The 19,205-nt window shown below is 45.0% G+C and overlaps 1 protein-coding gene across 2 annotated transcripts; it reads left to right on the top strand.

Moving 5' to 3' along the window:
* Positions 1–265: 265 nt before the first annotated feature.
* LOC133906974 (NEP1-interacting protein 2-like) lies at positions 266–9,171 on the top strand. 2 transcript variants are annotated; one of them, XM_062348944.1, is made up of 4 exons: positions 266–644; positions 752–930; positions 1,540–1,611; positions 8,738–9,171. In XM_062348944.1, the coding sequence occupies exons 1-4, from the start codon at positions 512–514 to the stop codon at positions 9,029–9,031; spliced, it is 678 nt and encodes a 225-aa protein (XP_062204928.1). In that variant the 5' UTR covers positions 266–511; the 3' UTR covers positions 9,032–9,171. The 2 variants fall into 2 exon arrangements, with proteins under 2 accessions (XP_062204928.1, XP_062204929.1); XM_062348945.1 differs by lacking the exons at positions 266–644; positions 752–930; positions 1,540–1,611 and adding exons at positions 6,313–6,698; positions 6,806–6,984; positions 7,595–7,666.
* The last annotated feature ends 10,034 nt before the right edge of the window (positions 9,172–19,205 follow it).

Below are 19,205 nucleotides of genomic sequence, written 5' to 3'. Positions count from 1 at the left end.
ATCATCTGATAAAAAAGAGATTCTATAAACTAAATTAATTCTTATACTCTAAAACTAAAACAAACCGTCGCTAAATCTAAGTTTAGGAGAGCAGACAAGTAGGAAGCAAATTTTATAAAGTCCAATCTTACGTGTAGACTCTCACGAGACGTTAACATGTGTCCTCTACTATATAAATACGTATAAATACAAACCGTTGAATTAATAATAAATAGCGTACATAGAGATCTCATGAGATTTTTTTTTCAGAAAGCTTCCAACTAACCGGAGGCAAGACATGGACAAAACCAGTGACCACCCCACACCACCGCGCCCGACCATACCACACTTTTTATATTCCCCGCCACTATTTATACGAGAGCACCCTCGTTGCACTTGCAATCCCTCCACTCCGAGACACTCGTCCCATCCCCGGTCTCTCGCTCTCTGAGCTGTGCGTCGTGTGCAGTGCTCTGTTGTATTGCCAAGCGAGGAGCGGGAGCGGCCGGCACCTTCGTTCCGTTCTTCCCAGATGGACCTGTTCCCGTCGCCGTCCTCCACGCCAGCCGCTCCGGAACCGTGGCAATGCTCGGGCCTCGGCTCCGCTGCGTGCGGCTTGGCCGGGAGGGTGCTCTGCGCCATCGCCACCTGCGTCTTCGCCGCCGGTGAGTGCGCGCGCGCCACTCAGTCACAGACAGACGGACAGAGCCGCCTGAAGCCCTGAAGTTGTGTGAGAGGCTCGTCGCTGAGCGTTTGGTTGGCTTCTTCGCAGTGGGTTCGCTGGTCGGGGCGGTAACGGGGTCGGTGACCGGGATGGCGACGGAGAGCGGGATGCTGCGCGGCGCCGGCATCGGCGCCATCTCCGGCGCCGTCTTCTCCATCGAGGTCCTTGAGTCGTCCCGCGACCTCTGGCACTCCGGCGACTCCGGCGTCTGGAGCATCCTCTACATGGTACGCACTAACGCACATTGATAACGCCGCTCTTCCATCCAGCAGTTCTTGCTACAAAATCCTCTGAATACGTCAAAGCATTCTACACTGATCCGAGGCCAAAGGGTGCAAACCTGAGACGGCACGCAAAATTGCTCTGCTCCTCGTAAAATCTTGTCCACAGTTCGATCGCCATTGCCAGATTGTGAAGAAATCCAGCCAAACTCCACGATCGATGAATTGTACCTCGATGTCCTCCTGGTGTTCGAGAGGTCATGGTGAGGTCTCAAAACTGCCAAAGCACACCCCTTTCGTTTTCACGGCTTCCTGGGGGACTTGATGTCGCAAACGATATTTTTCTAGTGTGTTGATGAGGATTAGGTCTGCCCCAAGGATTCCGTGAGGACCGAGGAGGGATCAATTTGGTGCTACCAGTGACATCTCGCCGTTAAAAAACCAAACTTTTTTTAGTTCACTTTGTGCATCCAGTCAAATGCATGTAAATATCATGGCAGGCAATACAGTTATTTTTTGCGTGTTTTCCTGTCGAATCAGATGCACCGTAGCCTGCATGTCGCTTCGATTATCTCGGTGTCTGATCGTGTTTGTGCTCTGCTACCGTGCACGCAGGTGGACATCGTCTCCAGCCTCCTGAGCGGCAGGCTGGTCCGCGAGAAGGTGGGGTTGGCGGTGCAGAGTCAGGTAGCCACTCCACTTCAGCTCAAATGCACCAGAATTACTAAGTGTCATTGTCTGAACAAATTTCGACAGGAGTTGTTCACAATTTCACGTCCCACGACCACTGTAGTTAGGCAGTGCTCGTTCAAACGTGACATGGAGTCGAAAGAATTGGCACCATCTTTAACAGTGACAAACAGTAGCAAATGATGCTCCATTTTAATGTGGTGCACTGGACGACTGGTACTGTCCAAGCTTGATCAGTTCGTAACTCCATGCCTCACACCCTGTTCTTCTACTAAATACCGATGCTTGTGTTCATCAGACTGCAAAAAGGCCTAAAACTAGTACTGGTTAGTCTTTTAGCTTTGGAGATCAAGCAAATGCAGCTGCCGCGATCCAGTGACACGGTACAATGCCGGCCAGACTCGAGGTTACCCTTCGCGTTCGTGCGGTCGCCTTCGCCTGACGCCGGCCGCGTGCCCTGATCCTGCGGTCGATTAGGGGCAGTTCGCTCTAGTCAGATTGTGTTCTTGATTAGGATTTACGCACGCAGGGCATGGACGCCGATTCCGACGTCGCGCTTACACTGCATCTCGCTGCAATCTCTCGTTTTCATTCTTGCTCCATAGGAGAGGCTTTTTTACGGCGTTCAGAGTGTTACTATCATTGATTTCTAAGATGTACCTGACCATGCAATTGCGTGAATATAATTTCTGAAAAATGAACGATTAGTTTTTAGTAGGGTAAAATTCGAGAGTAAAATATTTTAGCAAATACTTTCAGCAACAGTGCATCGAGCATCGATGTCCAGTTACACTATCCAACAGTTTCTAGAAATAACTAAGCAGATTGGCGCGCCTATACCGCGTCTGTTTTTTTCCACAGAATATGATAAAAAATCTAAAAAATATATGTTCACCAATTTTAAGCATTTCAATATTTATTTATGAATTTATTAATATTTAAGACATTCATTTAATTACGGGGAAAATTATTATTTTTATACATGCACATAATTTTAATATGTAGACGACGGTAATACGAACTTAACAAAAAAAATTCATATTTTTGAGTTTTAGATATTTTTCTGTGTATTTTAATTATTTCAATCGATTTATCAATATAACTATTATACCTTTCGTTATTTTTCTAAAATTTCCAAAAAATTATATTATACATGTAAATATACAGATACATATATACATACCTACGCATATATGTATACATACACATACATGTATAAATATACGTATCGGTATGTATATATATATACACGTATGACTCATATAAATAGTGCTACAGTACCATGAACAGTAGCTAAAGTAACTTAGACCCTACGACCGCTCCAATTCTGGGAGCTTTAATATTTTAGATTATTTTAATCAATTTGTCAATATAATTATCATACCTTTGTTATTTTTCTAAATTTTTCAAAAAAATTATATTATACATGTAATATATAGATATATATACATACATACATATATATGTATATATATACATACATGTATAGATATATGTATCCGTATATATACATATATATATACACGCGCAGGACTCATATAAACAGGAGCTTTAATATATAAATATTGATAATAATGCACCTTCCGTCGAGTCTGTGTTCCCTCTGAAAATAACTGTACCAAAGCAGTGGGCGATTCCATCTCCTATTAGATAGGTAGTTTCGTGCCAAATGTCACCGGTGATGGCAACGCATCGAGCTCCATTAGTCCGAGACGATCGCTCACGCCGCTGTCGCCGGCGACACCGCGCTTAATTTCGGGCAGTTGAGCTTGCCACATTCGGCCGTCAGAATCCACTGACCAGATTGCTTCCATGCCCACATCGTAAAACAGACTCGATCCATGGATCATCAACAGGGACATTTTCCTTCCATAGATTCTGCGTGGATCCGCCTCTGCATGTCAGCGTTGGCGCTCGACCTGTGGGGCTTGGCAATGGCGATATTGGCGGATTGCAGGACGTGTAGGCTTGCTAGCTACGTACGCAGTACGTTTGGAAACTGCGGTTGAGTTGCTTGCTGGTACGATCGATTGCAGCGTGTGGATGGGCACGGTCGAGCTGCCTCTCGCAGCTAGATCATTCGTAATTGAGACCTGTCGATGCTGATGGGGAGACTTGACAATTGATATGGTATTATGGTTTGGTTGTACTGATCTCAAGTGGCCTGAGCGAATTCCGAATGTGCCAAGAGCGATCCATATTTAAATGTATTCTCTTGGGTGAAAGTAAAGATCATTCAAACTTGTAAGTTTGGAGTTCCATCTGGCAGTTAGCGCTTTTTCCACCTGGTCATGTCAGTGCTAGCAGATATTTGAGATGAAGAAAAAACATCTCTGTGCAGGTAGAGCCACAGCAAATGAATTTTTCGTTCGAGCAGCTGATGACTCCAATGCCAGTACAAACGGGACATCGTTTTCAACTTGGCAAAAATACTGAGCTGCTGACAGGGACGCTCGGTTTTGCTGCATTGAGCAGTCAAAATCCTGCACCATACTTGGTAAACCACTGTGCTTGTTAATATACCAGGCCCATGTACGATACCGAACGCCAGTGCACGTAGCTATCTGAGCTGAACACCCATACCCTCATTGATAGGGCCACTAAGTTTTCTTTTGGCTATTTTTATTGTTATCACACCGTGGCCGATGATACCAAACCCAGCGCTATTTGGTAGTTTGCATCAACCCTGCTCGCATCTCCGGATGCAGCTTCAGGCTGTTTGGATAGATGCACATGAGCGAGAGGCTGGACGAGTGGATGTAAAATCACTGTTATAGCTTGGCTCTCCGAAAACAGATTTTCTCACGAGCCGGGCTGCAACTATAATGATATTAGCGTATTATATTAGCGTATAATTAATAAGTATTAACTATTCTAGTGTATCAATCCGTGCGACTGCACATACTAGAAATTTAGCTTACAGCTGAATTGTAGATATTTATGTTAATAATAGTTGTATGTTAAGATACATCAGTTATTTATACTTAAATATTGGAATGTAAAGTATAAATGTAATTTTTGTTCATAATATTATAATCATGTTTATTGTTTGTGGATAGATCTAATTTATAATTTTTATTTTATGTGTTATGCAAATTGATTTTTATTTGTTTCTTATTTTTTGAAATTATTATTATTTTTTATGTTGTCACCGTATCTCACATTATTATTTTTGAAAATACATTATAATTCTTTGATATTATTTTTATGTGATAATCCGTAATATGTTTGCGTTCTGTTGTTTTAATTTTGTCATGTTTGATTACACGCGTATTTAATTGGTATATTTTAATTGATTTGAAAAATTATGTTGATTGCTAACGTAAATAGGTTGGAGTTTGTTAACGTAAACTTGTTGGACAAAGGGTATAAAAAAATGAAAGAAAATGTAAGGCAAGAAATAGTCTTGAGGCTGGACTCTATGATTTATTTTTTAATCTTCTATATTATTTTGTCTGGTTATTGGTCCATAGTTACAGTTAATCAATTAATCAATTTGACGGTTGGATGTTTTATTTTGTTTTAAAAATTTTAGGATTTTTTTAAGATTAACGTGAAGGCAACAAAAGGAACCTCCAATTAGTAAATATAAGATTAGTACATTTTAAATTAGATTAAAACTTAATATGATAAATTAACTAATACATAGTGTATTTATATAAAATAAACATATATTAATATATTTTTTGTTTCAAACTCATACAATATATACTCATACGAGTAACTAAATATAATATTTTTTTAAACAAACTAAACACATTCGGCTAACAAATAAATAGCACCATATACACACAATCTACCTCAAATGAGCTGCCTCACTTGATACGAACCACGCTAGAGCGCGTGGCAACCAAACGACCCTACAATATCATCTTTTCGGGAAAAGCAAACTGTTGTACTCCAAGTTATTAGTTTAGTAACTTTAGCTTACCCTTCTTTTCTGCATCAATTGGCAACACACCTTTGAAAATCTGTAGCCGTTTTGGACAACAGCATGAAAGTCACCTGCGGATTTTCGATTCCGGCATTCGCCACCATTCACTATTGATTTGCAGATTGCAGCCTACTTGCTCAAATATGTAGCCAAAGAACTTGCAAACCAATGACCTACTCAACGTCACAGAATCACAGACCTGTGTTCAGAAGAAGAAAAAACTGTTAGAGCCCATGATCCAAGTCCAACAGATTTACACGTACCAGCAGTCACTTGAGGGATACAATGCCGGAGCAGGTAGCAACCACGGCACGCCGGCGCCCCAATTTTGCAGGGTGCAGAGAAGCGGGCCACGGCCACGCGAAGTGCCGAGCAAAAGCGGCTAAGGTCCTGTTTCTTTTTTAATCTGACTATAAATTATAGTCTCAAAAGTAAAAACAAAAATAAATGATAAAGTTGATTCTCGTAACTTACTAGCCAAATTATACTATAAAATCTCTCAATACATCATCTGATAAAAAAGAGATTCTATAAACTAAATTAATTCTTATACTCTAAAACTAAAACAAACCGTCGCTAAATCTAAGTTTAGGAGAGCAGACAAGTAGGAAGCAAATTTTATAAAGTCCAATCTTACGTGTAGACTCTCACGAGACGTTAACATGTGTCCTCTACTATATAAATACGTATAAATACAAACCGTTGAATTAATAATAAATAGCGTACATAGAGATCTCATGAGATTTTTTTTTCAGAAAGCTTCCAACTAACCGGAGGCAAGACATGGACAAAACCAGTGACCACCCCACACCACCGCGCCCGACCATACCACACTTTTTATATTCCCCGCCACTATTTATACGAGAGCACCCTCGTTGCACTTGCAATCCCTCCACTCCGAGACACTCGTCCCATCCCCGGTCTCTCGCTCTCTGAGCTGTGCGTCGTGTGCAGTGCTCTGTTGTATTGCCAAGCGAGGAGCGGGAGCGGCCGGCACCTTCGTTCCGTTCTTCCCAGATGGACCTGTTCCCGTCGCCGTCCTCCACGCCAGCCGCTCCGGAACCGTGGCAATGCTCGGGCCTCGGCTCCGCTGCGTGCGGCTTGGCCGGGAGGGTGCTCTGCGCCATCGCCACCTGCGTCTTCGCCGCCGGTGAGTGCGCGCGCGCCACTCAGTCACAGACAGACGGACAGAGCCGCCTGAAGCCCTGAAGTTGTGTGAGAGGCTCGTCGCTGAGCGTTTGGTTGGCTTCTTCGCAGTGGGTTCGCTGGTCGGGGCGGTAACGGGGTCGGTGACCGGGATGGCGACGGAGAGCGGGATGCTGCGCGGCGCCGGCATCGGCGCCATCTCCGGCGCCGTCTTCTCCATCGAGGTCCTTGAGTCGTCCCGCGACCTCTGGCACTCCGGCGACTCCGGCATCTGGAGCATCCTCTACATGGTACGCACTAACGCACATTGATAACGCCGCTCTTCCATCCAGCAGTTCTTGCTACAAAATCCTCTGAATACGTCAAAGCATTCTACACTGATCCGAGGCCAAAGGGTGCAAACCTGAGACGGCACGCAAAATTGCTCTGCTCCTCGTAAAATCTTGTCCACGGTTCGATCGCCATTGCCAGATTGTGAAGAAATCCAGCCAAACTCCACGATCGATGAATTGTACCTCGATGTCCTCCTGGTGTTCGAGAGGTCATGGTGAGGTCTCAAAACTGCCAAAGCACACCCCTTTCGCTTTCACGGCTTCCTGGGGGACTTGATGTCGCAAACGATATTTTTCTAGTGTGTTGATGAGGATTAGGTCTGCCCCAAGGATTCCGTGAGGACCGAGGAGGGATCAATTTGATGCTACCAGTGACATCTCGCCGTTAAAAAACCAAACTTTTTTTTAGTTCACTTTGTGCATCCAGTCAAATGCATGTAAATATCATGGCAGGCAATACAGTTATTTTTTGCGTGTTTTCCTGTCGAATCAGATGCACCGTAGCCTGCATGTCGCTTCGATTATCTCGGTGTCTGATCGTGTTTGTGCTCTGCTACCGTGCACGCAGGTGGACATCGTCTCCAGCGTCCTGAGCGGCAGGCTGGTCCGCGAGAAGGTGGGGTTGGCGGTGCAGAGTCAGGTAGCTATCCACTTCAGCTCAAATGCACCAGAATTATGAAGTGTCATTGTCTGAACAAATTTCGACTGGAAGTGTTCACAATTTCACGTCCCACGACCACTGTAGTTAGGCAGTGCTCGTTCAAACGTGACATGGAGTCGAAAGAATTGGCGCCATCTTTAACAGTGACAAACAGTAGCAAATGATGCTCCATTTTAATGTGGTGCACTGGACGACTGGTACTGTCCAAGCTTGATCAGTTCGTAACTCCATGCCTCACACCCTGTTCTTCTACTAAATACCGATGCTTGTGTTCATCAGACTGCAAAAAGGCCTAAAACTAGCACTGGTTAGTCTTTTAGCTTTGGTGATCAAGCAAATGCAGTTAACCAAACCAGCACAACTTTTATACTACTAGCTTCTGGTAGCCTGAAGAAACTTATCTGCATAATTTTACCAGCAGTTGGTCCATGCATTGCCTAGAAGCAACTCTTTCCATCTAACGCCAGCATTTCTTCAAAGATACCTTTATTAAAATGGTTAGTTAGGGTGTGCTGGTGCCGATCGTCTAGATCGTCTAGGTCACTTCAGTGAGATCATCATCACCCACAAGTAAAAGAAACTTGCATCAATGACGAAATACTAAGGGCCTGTTTGGCAGAGCTTCTCCTGATTCAAATTCTCTAAAAAAAATTGATTCTCTGAGGAAGTGATTCTGTGGCTGAAAGTGATTCTTAATGATTCTCTAGGATAAACTCTATGAATCAGGAGAATCAGCGTGGTCAGCTCCTCAGGAGAAGCTACTTTTTTCAGCTCCTCAGCTTCTAGTTCATTTCAGTGAATCAGGAGAAGTGATTCACTCAGGGAGCTAAAGCCAAATTTTGCCGTTTAGCAGAGCTCCTCCAGATTCAGCTCAGAAGCTGAATCTGGAGCTCTGCCAAACGGGCCCTAACTAACCCGGGGGTTGCTGCTGGTTTCCGGCACATTTACCACAAGTACAGATCAAGATTATGTGTTCTATCTGTCACACTGTCAGCATGTAGCACGGTACAGTTTACAATTCTCGTTCAATCATGTTCGATCTGGACGCAGATCAGCGCCATCAGCTCGCCGTTCGCGGAGACCAGCGACCTGTTCGATACCACCGGCGGCAGCAAGGGGCTCCCCGCGGACGCGCTCCGCCGGCTGCCGGAGATCGAGATGTCCGAGGACAGCGCCGTGGACGCGGCCGGCGAGGCGCTCTGCTGCTCGGTGTGCCTGCAGGACTTCCGGGTGGGCGAGCCCGCACGGAGGCTGCCGAGCTGCGGGCACGTGTTCCACGCGCCGTGCATCGACTGCTGGCTGGTCCGGCATGGGTCCTGCCCGCTGTGCCGGCGAGACATCTGAACCGGCCGGCGTTTATTTGCTCTGCGGCCTGGAGTGTCATCGTGTCACACGCGGATCCGGCGGTGCGACGAGCTGGTTGATTAGGGAGTACTCGCTTGAGTCATAAATATATATTGTTTTACAAAATATTCGATTAAAATTTTAAAACGTTAATTAATAATAGATTTTAAAATATTTAGTTTGTAAACTTTAAAATTATATATGTAGATTTGTCTTAAAAATACTTTAATAATATAACAAATTCAATAAAAATTTAAATATATTTTAATAAAAAAAATAATGATAAAAACTATGTATTATATACCATATTTTATTTAAAATAATATATATTTATAACCGGAGTGAGTACTAGATTTGCAGAAATGGAACATGCCGCGTAAGGGAATGGTGCGACCTGGTAAGAAAACGAAAATGAAACCAAAAGAAAACGGCTGGCAGAGTGTAACGATCGCATGATGGGATTGAGATGGGATGGAATGAAAATGTGGATAAAAGTGTTTCAGATTTCGCCACAACATGTAGTTATACCGTGTGCAAATTTTGCAGAAACATTTGCTTTGCGATGAACGAGGGGAGAATGATTTCGTCATGGTTCTTCTTGTGACATTTGTTTGAGATGAATGCGCCCAGAGAGACGAGGTTGTTGGTATGGTTCGTCAGAGGTCGCAGGTAAAGGCCTGCTGCGCTGCAGAGTTCAGACCCTGAACGGCTGAACTTGCCATACACGGCCCCGTACTGAAACGGGCAGCAATGCCTGTCGTGCCATGACTACACGTTACGGTGCTTGTTTTGTTTCCCAAAATTGTGAGCCAGCTCGGCTCGCCTGCTCTCACCCTCACGCGAGAACTTTTTAACTTTTTATTTCTTAAACCAAAAATTATAATAATAAGCATATATTTTAAAAATCACACATCTATGCTCGTTAGAAGGGCGACAAGTCCTCTCATCAAAATAAATAAAAAATCCCTCACGCGACCAGCAGTTAAAATGAGCAGAGAAGTCAATCGGGCCGGTGTTCTTCGACTGGGCCACACCGGGAGTACGTGGCGCAGCGTAGCTCCGCGAAGGCCCGTAAAGCTTGCTCTTGTAAGGTAGGCCGAACGCCTGGTAGGCCCAATTCAGAGCCCAACCTTATGTTTCCTGGCAGCCCAGACCCAGACTCATCCTTTCACGGACTTCCACCCATGCGAAGTACTGACAAACTCCCCGATCCCTGTGGGAGCTCTGCCCATCTTCAAGCAGTTTTCTTTACTCGGTTCGTCATCGCGTTGGGACGATGCAGCTCCCTCACGCTGCCGCTTCTTTCTGTGGCTCGTTCGTTCATCGCCATAAGATCAACACTAACGCAAGGCTGCGGAGCCGAGGCGCGAGCAACAATGGCCTTTGTCCTTTGTGCCTAGCTTCAGAGGATGTGCCACATCTCTTCCTTCACTGCAGTCGGATTCGGAGCATTTGGTGCTGCATCGGCATTACAGGTGGTTTGCCGTCCTCCGTCGAGGAGCTGTGGGGGCTTGCCCCTGCCGGGCCCAATGGCCGCCACTGCACCGGCACGATCAGCGATCCTAATTGCAGTGCTGTGGAATCTCTGGAAATGCGGGAACGCGAAGATCTTCGAAGGCAAAACTGAAACTGACTGTCAGTGCTGTGACGAGTTTCAGACGACTTATACCTGTGGGCTTGCCGTTCTAGCAATGCCAATTGTTGTAAACAAGCAATTGTGTGTGGAGCTCTTCGTTTCCATGGATTAACCTCATACTGATCTGGGATGTATTCCTGTAATTCGTTTGCTAGCAACCCCCTTGTAATCTTGACCTGTGCTGTTTCAATAGATGTGGTTCAAGCTAGCTGCAAAGCTAGTCGTAGTCCCCCTCTCTCTTCAGATTCGTTGTAGTTTATATCTGTGCACACCTTATAAGTTGTAACTTATAGTATTTCGGCTATAACTAAGAATGTGCGTAATGCGAAAAACAAATTGTAACTCACAGTATTAGCTTCTTATGTTGCAATTATACATTTATAAACATGAAGTTGTAACTGGTCTACCTAACAAGTTGTAACTCACAGTGTTAAGTTATAACTGAGGGGTGTGCGCAGTGCGAATAACAAGTTGTAACTCACAATATTAGCTTCTTGTGTCACAATTATACATTTCTGGATGTGAAGTTGTAACTGGTATACCTAACAAGTTGTAACTCACAGTATTTCGGATTGTAACTGGGGGATATGCGCAGTACGAATAGCAACTACGCATAGGCGCAGAATAGCCTCGCCTGCCCATCCGGATCAACCCAGCCACGTCACCCCTGTGCACCACGTGTCCCCGCACCCACCTCCTCGCTACACCCCGTGCGTCATGTGTCCTCGTGCCACTGCTTAGTAGTTGTTCAATAACTATCATCTAATAATTTTTCAGTAGTGTCTAGTATTTATCATCCAGTAATTCTTCAAAGTTGTTAGTAGTTTTGTTGTTCGGTAGTTATATCAGAAGCTGGATAACTACTAAAAATTTGTTCAGTAGTATCAGTAGTTCAATACTTAATGGTTTAAAGTCATAACAAAATTGTTCATTAGTTTGTGTAAGTGGTGTTATTAGTTATCAGTAATTGTTAGTAGTATTAGTACTGTGATTTGAAACTCCTGAACACTAAACTATTGGACGTACTGGAATAACTATTCAGCATCCACGGTGTAGAATAGCCTTGTAGTGCTCAGAAATGTTCAGTAGTGTTAGTAGTACTGGAAAACTATCGACACCTACTAGACGAGCACGTGGCGCAAGAGCAGACGCGCTGTGCAGGCAGGTGTGCAGGTGCGCACGGGAGGCGCGGCCAGCACGCCACATGGCACACACAAGCGCGAGGGAGCAAGGTGCGGTTGACGCACAGGCGTGGTTGCGGGGACACATGGCACACTCTGGTTGTGCGCGAACGGACTGGGCCGGCGGGTTGCTATGACGCAGCAGGCGGGCTGGCTCAGGTGGGGTGTATTCTATACTCTAGATCTAGAATAATACTACCGTATATATACACACACACATCAAGATGACACTACAAATCGAAACCGGCATAAAAATAAGGAGCAAATTCCTCATTTGCCATAAAAAAATTTCACTTTTCCCTCTATGTCATCAAAGAAAACGAAATTCCTTTTCTGCCATCGCTTTTATCTTTGTTTTCTTCCTTGCCACTCTGTGAGTCTTTCGGCAGTTCTTGCTTCGAAATGCGTTGTTTATCGGTACTGGTTACGGCATAGTGATAACTTTTAGAGAATTTTAGTTTAAATTCTAAACAGGTGTTTTGGATGATCTAATTAAAATAAGTTGCGCCATGGATTATGGAACGGATTGTGGAACACAGACATAAAGTTTTAGGATTTTTAAAAAAGAACTAAAAACCACTGATTTTTGGAGATATCATAATATCACTTTGCCATAAATAGTACATATGAACCGTAACTATAAACAGTGCATTTCAATAGAAGAACTGCCGAAGGCTCACAGAGTGGCATGGAAGAAAAAAAGATACAAACCGATGATAGAAAAGGAATTTCGTTTTCTTTGATGATATGGAGGAAAGAGTGAAAATATTTTATGATAAATAAGGAACTTGCCCAAAAATGAGAAGTAGGACGTGCAGCATTTTCCACAACCGGGACTCTGACGGTACCTTCGTTTGTCGTTTATTGTCCAGGTTATTAAATTGTGCCATGCATGATGCAGTTGACATTATCTGTGTTGTTTTCACGGGCCCGCCCCGCCGGATTGACTTCATCCAGATCGCCGGCGTGGTACTTTAGGAGAAGAAATCAAGAAAACCTAGTGTGAAGGGCTTTCAAGCTAGCTGTATCCCGTGCGTCACTTAAGTGTGATCGGAAGCAAAGATACAGAAAGTCAGAAACACTTGAGCACGCATGCAGGTCAGCGAAAATCCCCTGATATTAATGTGAACAAGGCTATGTTCAATGCTCATTGCTCACACAATGACAGCCTTTGCGGTTCACCATGCGGCGCCTACTTGAACCGCAAAGGCTGTCATTGTCCTGTGCTCTGCGCAGGAGTGCCTGTGCTCCAGCTAAGCTGCACCTGCAGCCACAGACACCTCGAGAGAGTTTGACTTTGGAGAGCACGGCCGCGCGCTTCAGAAGGCAAGGCAAGCGAAGCTGCAGTATAACATGTGCGGATTTGACCTGTGGCCTTCCCGATCGGCCGCCGCCCGCCGGAGTGGCCAGCCGCAGCCGCAGTATCAAACGAACCGCGCACGCATCGGCGACGGCGCCGCTGACCGCGTCGCGCTGTGCGCGCGGCGAGCCCAAACCCAGGGACTGCAGGGACGGACGGGGAGGGCCTGATCACGCACGCTCGCAGACCATGTGGAGTCGCGAGGTGACAGCGTTGCGCGCGCACAAATAATTCCGTCGGCGTCGTCCGTGCGTGCGCATCAGCATTGCTGCCGTATGAATTCTAGAAAATTCCGGCACATGAGCTGATGAGCATTGATCTACGGGCGATCCTGCGTATAAGTTATACTACCAGTTGTTGGCGACTTGTATAACCTCTAGCAAGCTGCACAGCTTGATGAACTTACTATCTCCTACTAACATCAAGTGTACCTTGGTCCCAATGATTCAAATAATCACCCAAGATGAGTACTAAGGTCCATATTCTATTCATTTCATCATTTTTCTGATTTTTTTTTCTATTTTTACACATTTTTATTTTTTCTTATCTTCAGTAATTTTTTAAGTAGCGATTTCTGAAGTGAAAGAAGAGAATCTCAATATAGAAACAATATAATATAATCTTTTTTAAAAGGAACCCGTTATAATGAAAATCTCTTTAGAAAAAAACAACACTTACTAAGCAAAACTGTAGATTGGACGATGGACGATTGGACGATACTGGGGATGGTTGCTTAGTTGCTAGATCCTACCGGCTGTCACAGCAGATGACGTGCCTTCTTTTTTGCCGTATGCTGACTACTGTTGCTACGATGACGTTTATCATTGGATGAGGGATGATCAGTGGGTTGGGGTCTTGATTTCTACGACGGGACCTGCCTGCTCCGGTCGTTCATTTCTTTCCTTGGCCGGCCATGGCTGCTGCCGGACAGCACCAACTGCCATTAATAAACCGGTTGGAGATCATTAGTATAGTCAATTACTAGTCATTAGTAGTACTCCATTGTACGATCTAGTATAGTCAATTACCGGCCATTAATTTTTTATCTAAAAAATGAACAATTCACTCTTCAAATACATGCTGAATTTAGTGGATGCCAAAACCAGGTTGAGTCCCAGCACTGTCCGGTATCCATCTCTATTCGATGAATGGTATTCCTAGATTTCTTAGTCAATTTGAGTTCTAGAGACAAACATTGCACACATGCTCGATAAGGATCAACTTGCTATGGTTTCTATCAGGCAAGAGAAAGAGCTGTGCGTAGCAGGTAAATCCAAATCCATATTGTGTATTGTTTTGCGTAGTGCTACATGAATTCGTAAAGTACAAGTGGTGCACTCCAAATTTTTTTTTGAAGGAAAAGGACATGACAATATGCATATGTATTTGCTTCTTGAAAGTGAGACATCTGTCCTTTCAACCAAGTACTGTCCTAGGCCTTGCTACGCTACGCATATAGGCACACATGGTGCAATGAACTTATCGCGATGGGCAATTGACCTTTTGCCCCGGATATACTAAAAATGGCAATATCGATAACCCATGTGTACAGAGAGAGCTAAAACGTGGAGCATTTTCACAATATGTATATTCATCTGACCTTATCTGTGTTGTTTTCAGGCCTGCTGGATTGACTTTATCTAGTTCGGCGGCGTGTTATTTTGGAAGCTGAAAATCTAGTGGCGGGCTTTCATCAGGCTAGACACCGTGCGTCACGCACATATTAACATCAAATATATACAAAACAGTTCCCGTAGAAGAATTGAATAACACTTGGGTACGAAATCGGCAGATAAGCTGTAAATAGACTATCAGCTCATCGCCTTCGTTCTTAAATATCTCGCTGCCGGCACATTCGATAAGCATTTCAGCTTCTATTTCATTGACCATTCGGACGTGCGTAGCAGTAGTACAAACGGGCGACTCAGCCGCGCTCACTCAACAGCGTGATAATTCCGTAAGTCTATACGTGTTTGACACACATAAAATCTATAATTATGATAGAGATAAAAAAATCACTAACAAGTAATTGAAAAAAAATGATGCACCAATGGATAGAAATAATGATGTATTAATATTTTTTTTAATACTAATATCATCTATTAATTGCATATTTTCAAATTAATTGGAGGTTTACAAACAATTGAGAGAGCAGAGACGAGAATCAACTTTAATTATGTACCGATCGTATAAGATGTATAATAAAGATTATTCGGATCTATCATAATTTATCTATATTATAGGAGAGAGTGTGTGTATATATATATATATTCATATCAAGCTCACGCAAAGGATAGCCTTTTGCTGATCACTATGTCCGTGTGACGAGTCGAAGCTAGTCGAACTGTTTTTTGCATCTGTTTCTATTCATGTTATATTTATAAATTAAATTAAATTAAAACTAAAAGTGTTATTTTTCATAAAAAAAAAATCATGAAAAATAATTGAAAAACAAAAGGCTGTTGATGCATAGAAGGAAATAATGATGTATTAATATTTTTTAATATTAATAGCTTAATTGTAAGTTTTTAAGTTGATTGTAAGTCTTTAAATAATTAAGAAGGAAGAGACGAAAAATCAACTTTCACGTGGACCATTTAATTTTATAAGATGTATGATAAAAATCGTTTAAATTTATTATAACTTATCTATATTATAGAAATATAGATATAGATTCATACCAAGCTAACGCAAAGGATAGCCTTTTGCGGGTCACCTCATGTCCGTGCGTCGAGTCGAGGCGCGGCGCCCTTGCGAGCCTGCAGTGCGCTCGCGCTGCGCCCGGCTGTCTCGTGATTTGCCTGTACCGTACTCTACTATTCTCACGAGCGTGAGAATCTTCTCATTTGCCTGTGCTCTACTCAGCCGTGTGATCCAGCTAGTCTGCGCCTGCAGCCGCAGCCACCGCCCGCACGCCGGCCGCGCTGGTCGTGTGACATCCAGAGTTTGACTTTCTGAGAGCCCGGCCGGCCGCTTTACAAGGCAAGGCCCACGATGGCGATGTCCTGTAAGCCATGCGGGTTTGACCTGCCGACTCCGTCGGCCGCCTGCCGCCGAGCGGAGTAGCCAGCCGAAGCAGCAGCGGCAGTATCGCTACACGAGGCGCATGTGCTCGATCGCAAGCGAGCTGACCGCGCGCGTGGTTCGGTTTGTCAACGGAAACTCAGCAACGGCTAAGCCCAGCGCCCAGGCTGTTCGGATCACCAACGACCAGCGCGGACTCGGCGCTACTCCGTGCGCACTCGCCGCGCTCACCGCGCCCACGCGAGCCCGGTCTCCGCGGCGCCCACGCTCCCGCTCTGCGCGCTCGCCCGCTCTCGCTGTAACTGTATGCGCATGTACAGACTTGGCCAAAAGGCCTCTGATGTAATCTATATATGCACACGCCATATGATCAATAGAATTGTCCAGTTGATCATCTCTCTACATGGTATCATTGTCCAAGGTTCTAACCTGCAAATCCCTTCGCCACAAATCCTTCTGCTGCTCCAATGGCGCCCGCTTCCATCCCCTCCGGCCTCTCTGATTCCGATTACGACGGTGACTTCTCCGTCGCTCCCGCTCGTGCTTCCGCCATCCAGGGCATCTCCATTCGCCATCACGTCCCTGTCATTCTAGACATGGACGAAGGAAATTATGGTCAATGGCGCCTGTTCTTTGAATCCACTCTCGGCAAATTTGGCCTGGAGAGCCACGTTCAATCCACCACCCCGTCCGACGATCGCAACGGCGAGTGGCGCAGGGTTGATTCCTGCGTCGTCAACTGGATCCTCGCCACCGTCTCGAAGGGCGTCTTCGACATCGTCCGCCGTGACCGCCACGACGCCTTCACTCTGTGGCACGCCGTCGAAGGTCTGTTCCAGGATAATGAGCTGCAGCGCGCTGTGTACCTGGAGACTGAGCTGCGCTCCCTGCAACAAGGTGACATGTCCATGACTGCATATTGCACCAAGCTCAAGCGGATTGCTGATCAACTCCGCGACATCGGCCACCCTGTCTCACCGTGCCCACGCGAGCCCGGTCTCCGCGGCGCCCACGCTCCCGCTCTGCGCGCTCGCCCGCTCTCGCTGTAACTGTATGCGCATGTACAGACTTGGCCAAAAGGCCTCTGATGTAATCTATATATGCACACGCCATATGATCAATAGAATTGTCCAGTTGATCATCTCTCTACACGGTTACGCGAGGGGGCCTCCTCCACGGCGGACGCGTTCGATCAGCCATGCGCGCGCGTCTGCGCGGACGCAACCCGCGGAGTACGCTGCGGGCCGGGGACAGACTGATCGGCGAGCACGCACGTTCGCGGGCCATGTGGAGTCACGAGGGTGACGGCCCTGCGCTGCACTTCTCACCTTGTCCGTGTGCACGCACGCATGGCTGCCGTCTGATCGGAAGAGCCGCCGCATCTCGATGGGTCGGCCAGCTCGGATGTCACGTGGCGTCGAAGAATCGGAGAACCTAACCTACGCGCGGGTGGCTCCGGTTGACCGGGGGCCGGGGCACGCACGTACGGACGGGCGAAAAGCTAGCAGAGGCTCGTGACATGTGAACGTTTTCTGCGGATTTCTGTATTCGTGGCGCGTACACCAATCGTCCGGCGGCCACGAAGGGTTACATACATCTCACAAGTCACATCACATGCGTGATCTGGTTCCTAGTGTAAGAGAGAGCTAAATGTTCACTTCTTCTCTCTTCTAGTAAAGAGAGCGCGTAAGCAAATTTTATAGGATTCAGTTTTATGAAAAATTATCTCTTCTGTGATGATACGTGTTTATTTTTTCTATCTTCTCTTTAGTCTAGCCATTAGATTTTAATATGGATGAGATTTCACGAGAATCTTTTTGAACAGAGTTATATAAAATTTACTTTCATACAAGACTAATGTTTCTCTGAGTCAGCCTGGCCTCCCGGGTTTCATGTTACAATATCATGATACCAGGTCAACTAAGCTAGCTTCGGATTATCGATGGTTAGCATGCACCTGATGATGTGTTCGGAACTTGCTCCCATGGTAGCATACTGGTATGTCAAAAAGAACAAAATCAGATGCATGGCTGCCTAGTTACGGATAAGTCCAGAACATCTATCATCTCTCGGTTTGCTTCAGAATTTGCACTACCATCATTCTTCCGAGTGACTGGTCCCATTGGTGGAATGCATGACAAGAAATTGTCGTGTGATTCCAGGACTACTCACGAGTGGTACATTATTCTAGTATGCGTACTGCGTACATATCCTGTTTGAACATAGGATCGGTTGGTCAAATTTGGCAGGGCAATGCTTTACTACTGCCTTTCTTTTAGACGACAACACAATGCTAACGGCTTAGAACAAGGACATCACCACCAATCGTTCACGTCATCGCCGACGCCATAGAAAACCAGCGCGCTCGATTCCAAATTCGCCGGTGATTACTCCTATACTTGTTACTGTTATTTGTTACCGGTTTCCACTTGGACTAGGGTTAATTGCAGGATAATATCTTTATTTCTTGGCAGCAAAGTAAACATAATTCTAGTTTTTTCTACGTTCACTTAAGGCGGTTGGTGGCCTGGTCGGGCGTGATGCTAAACGCCTAAACGGCATCCTTTACCAACTGAGCAAGCGCTCGGTTCTCAGACATCTAATATCTTAAGGGAAGATTTACAATGAGCACTTGGCATGCATGTGAGCATCAAGAGAGGGCTCTCCCATTTTTAAGAAACATTTAGCAAACCTGCTTCGGATAATTGTTCGACCATTATTCACGAGTTTGGGACTTATTGCATTGTTCACTAAGATAATTACGATATTTTGAATTATGAGTTGTGAGAATAAGACTATATGTGGGTGGTACTAGAGGTAGGTCGAGAGAGGAATCTGAATGTCATAAACTGTTTATATTGTTTAAACATCGATCGTTATTGTAGTTGGCTCTAGCAATTTTTGTACTAACTATATATCTGATTATGGGAAGGATAAGTCAAATACCATATGTAGCTATGACTCTTTGGCTTG

Source organism: Phragmites australis, chromosome 24, assembly GCF_958298935.1.
Source record: "Phragmites australis chromosome 24, lpPhrAust1.1, whole genome shotgun sequence".
NCBI lineage: Eukaryota > Viridiplantae > Streptophyta > Magnoliopsida > Poales > Poaceae > Phragmites > Phragmites australis.
The sequence above is the reverse complement of the archived record's forward strand: the minus strand, read 5'-3'. Positions and strand labels throughout refer to the sequence as shown.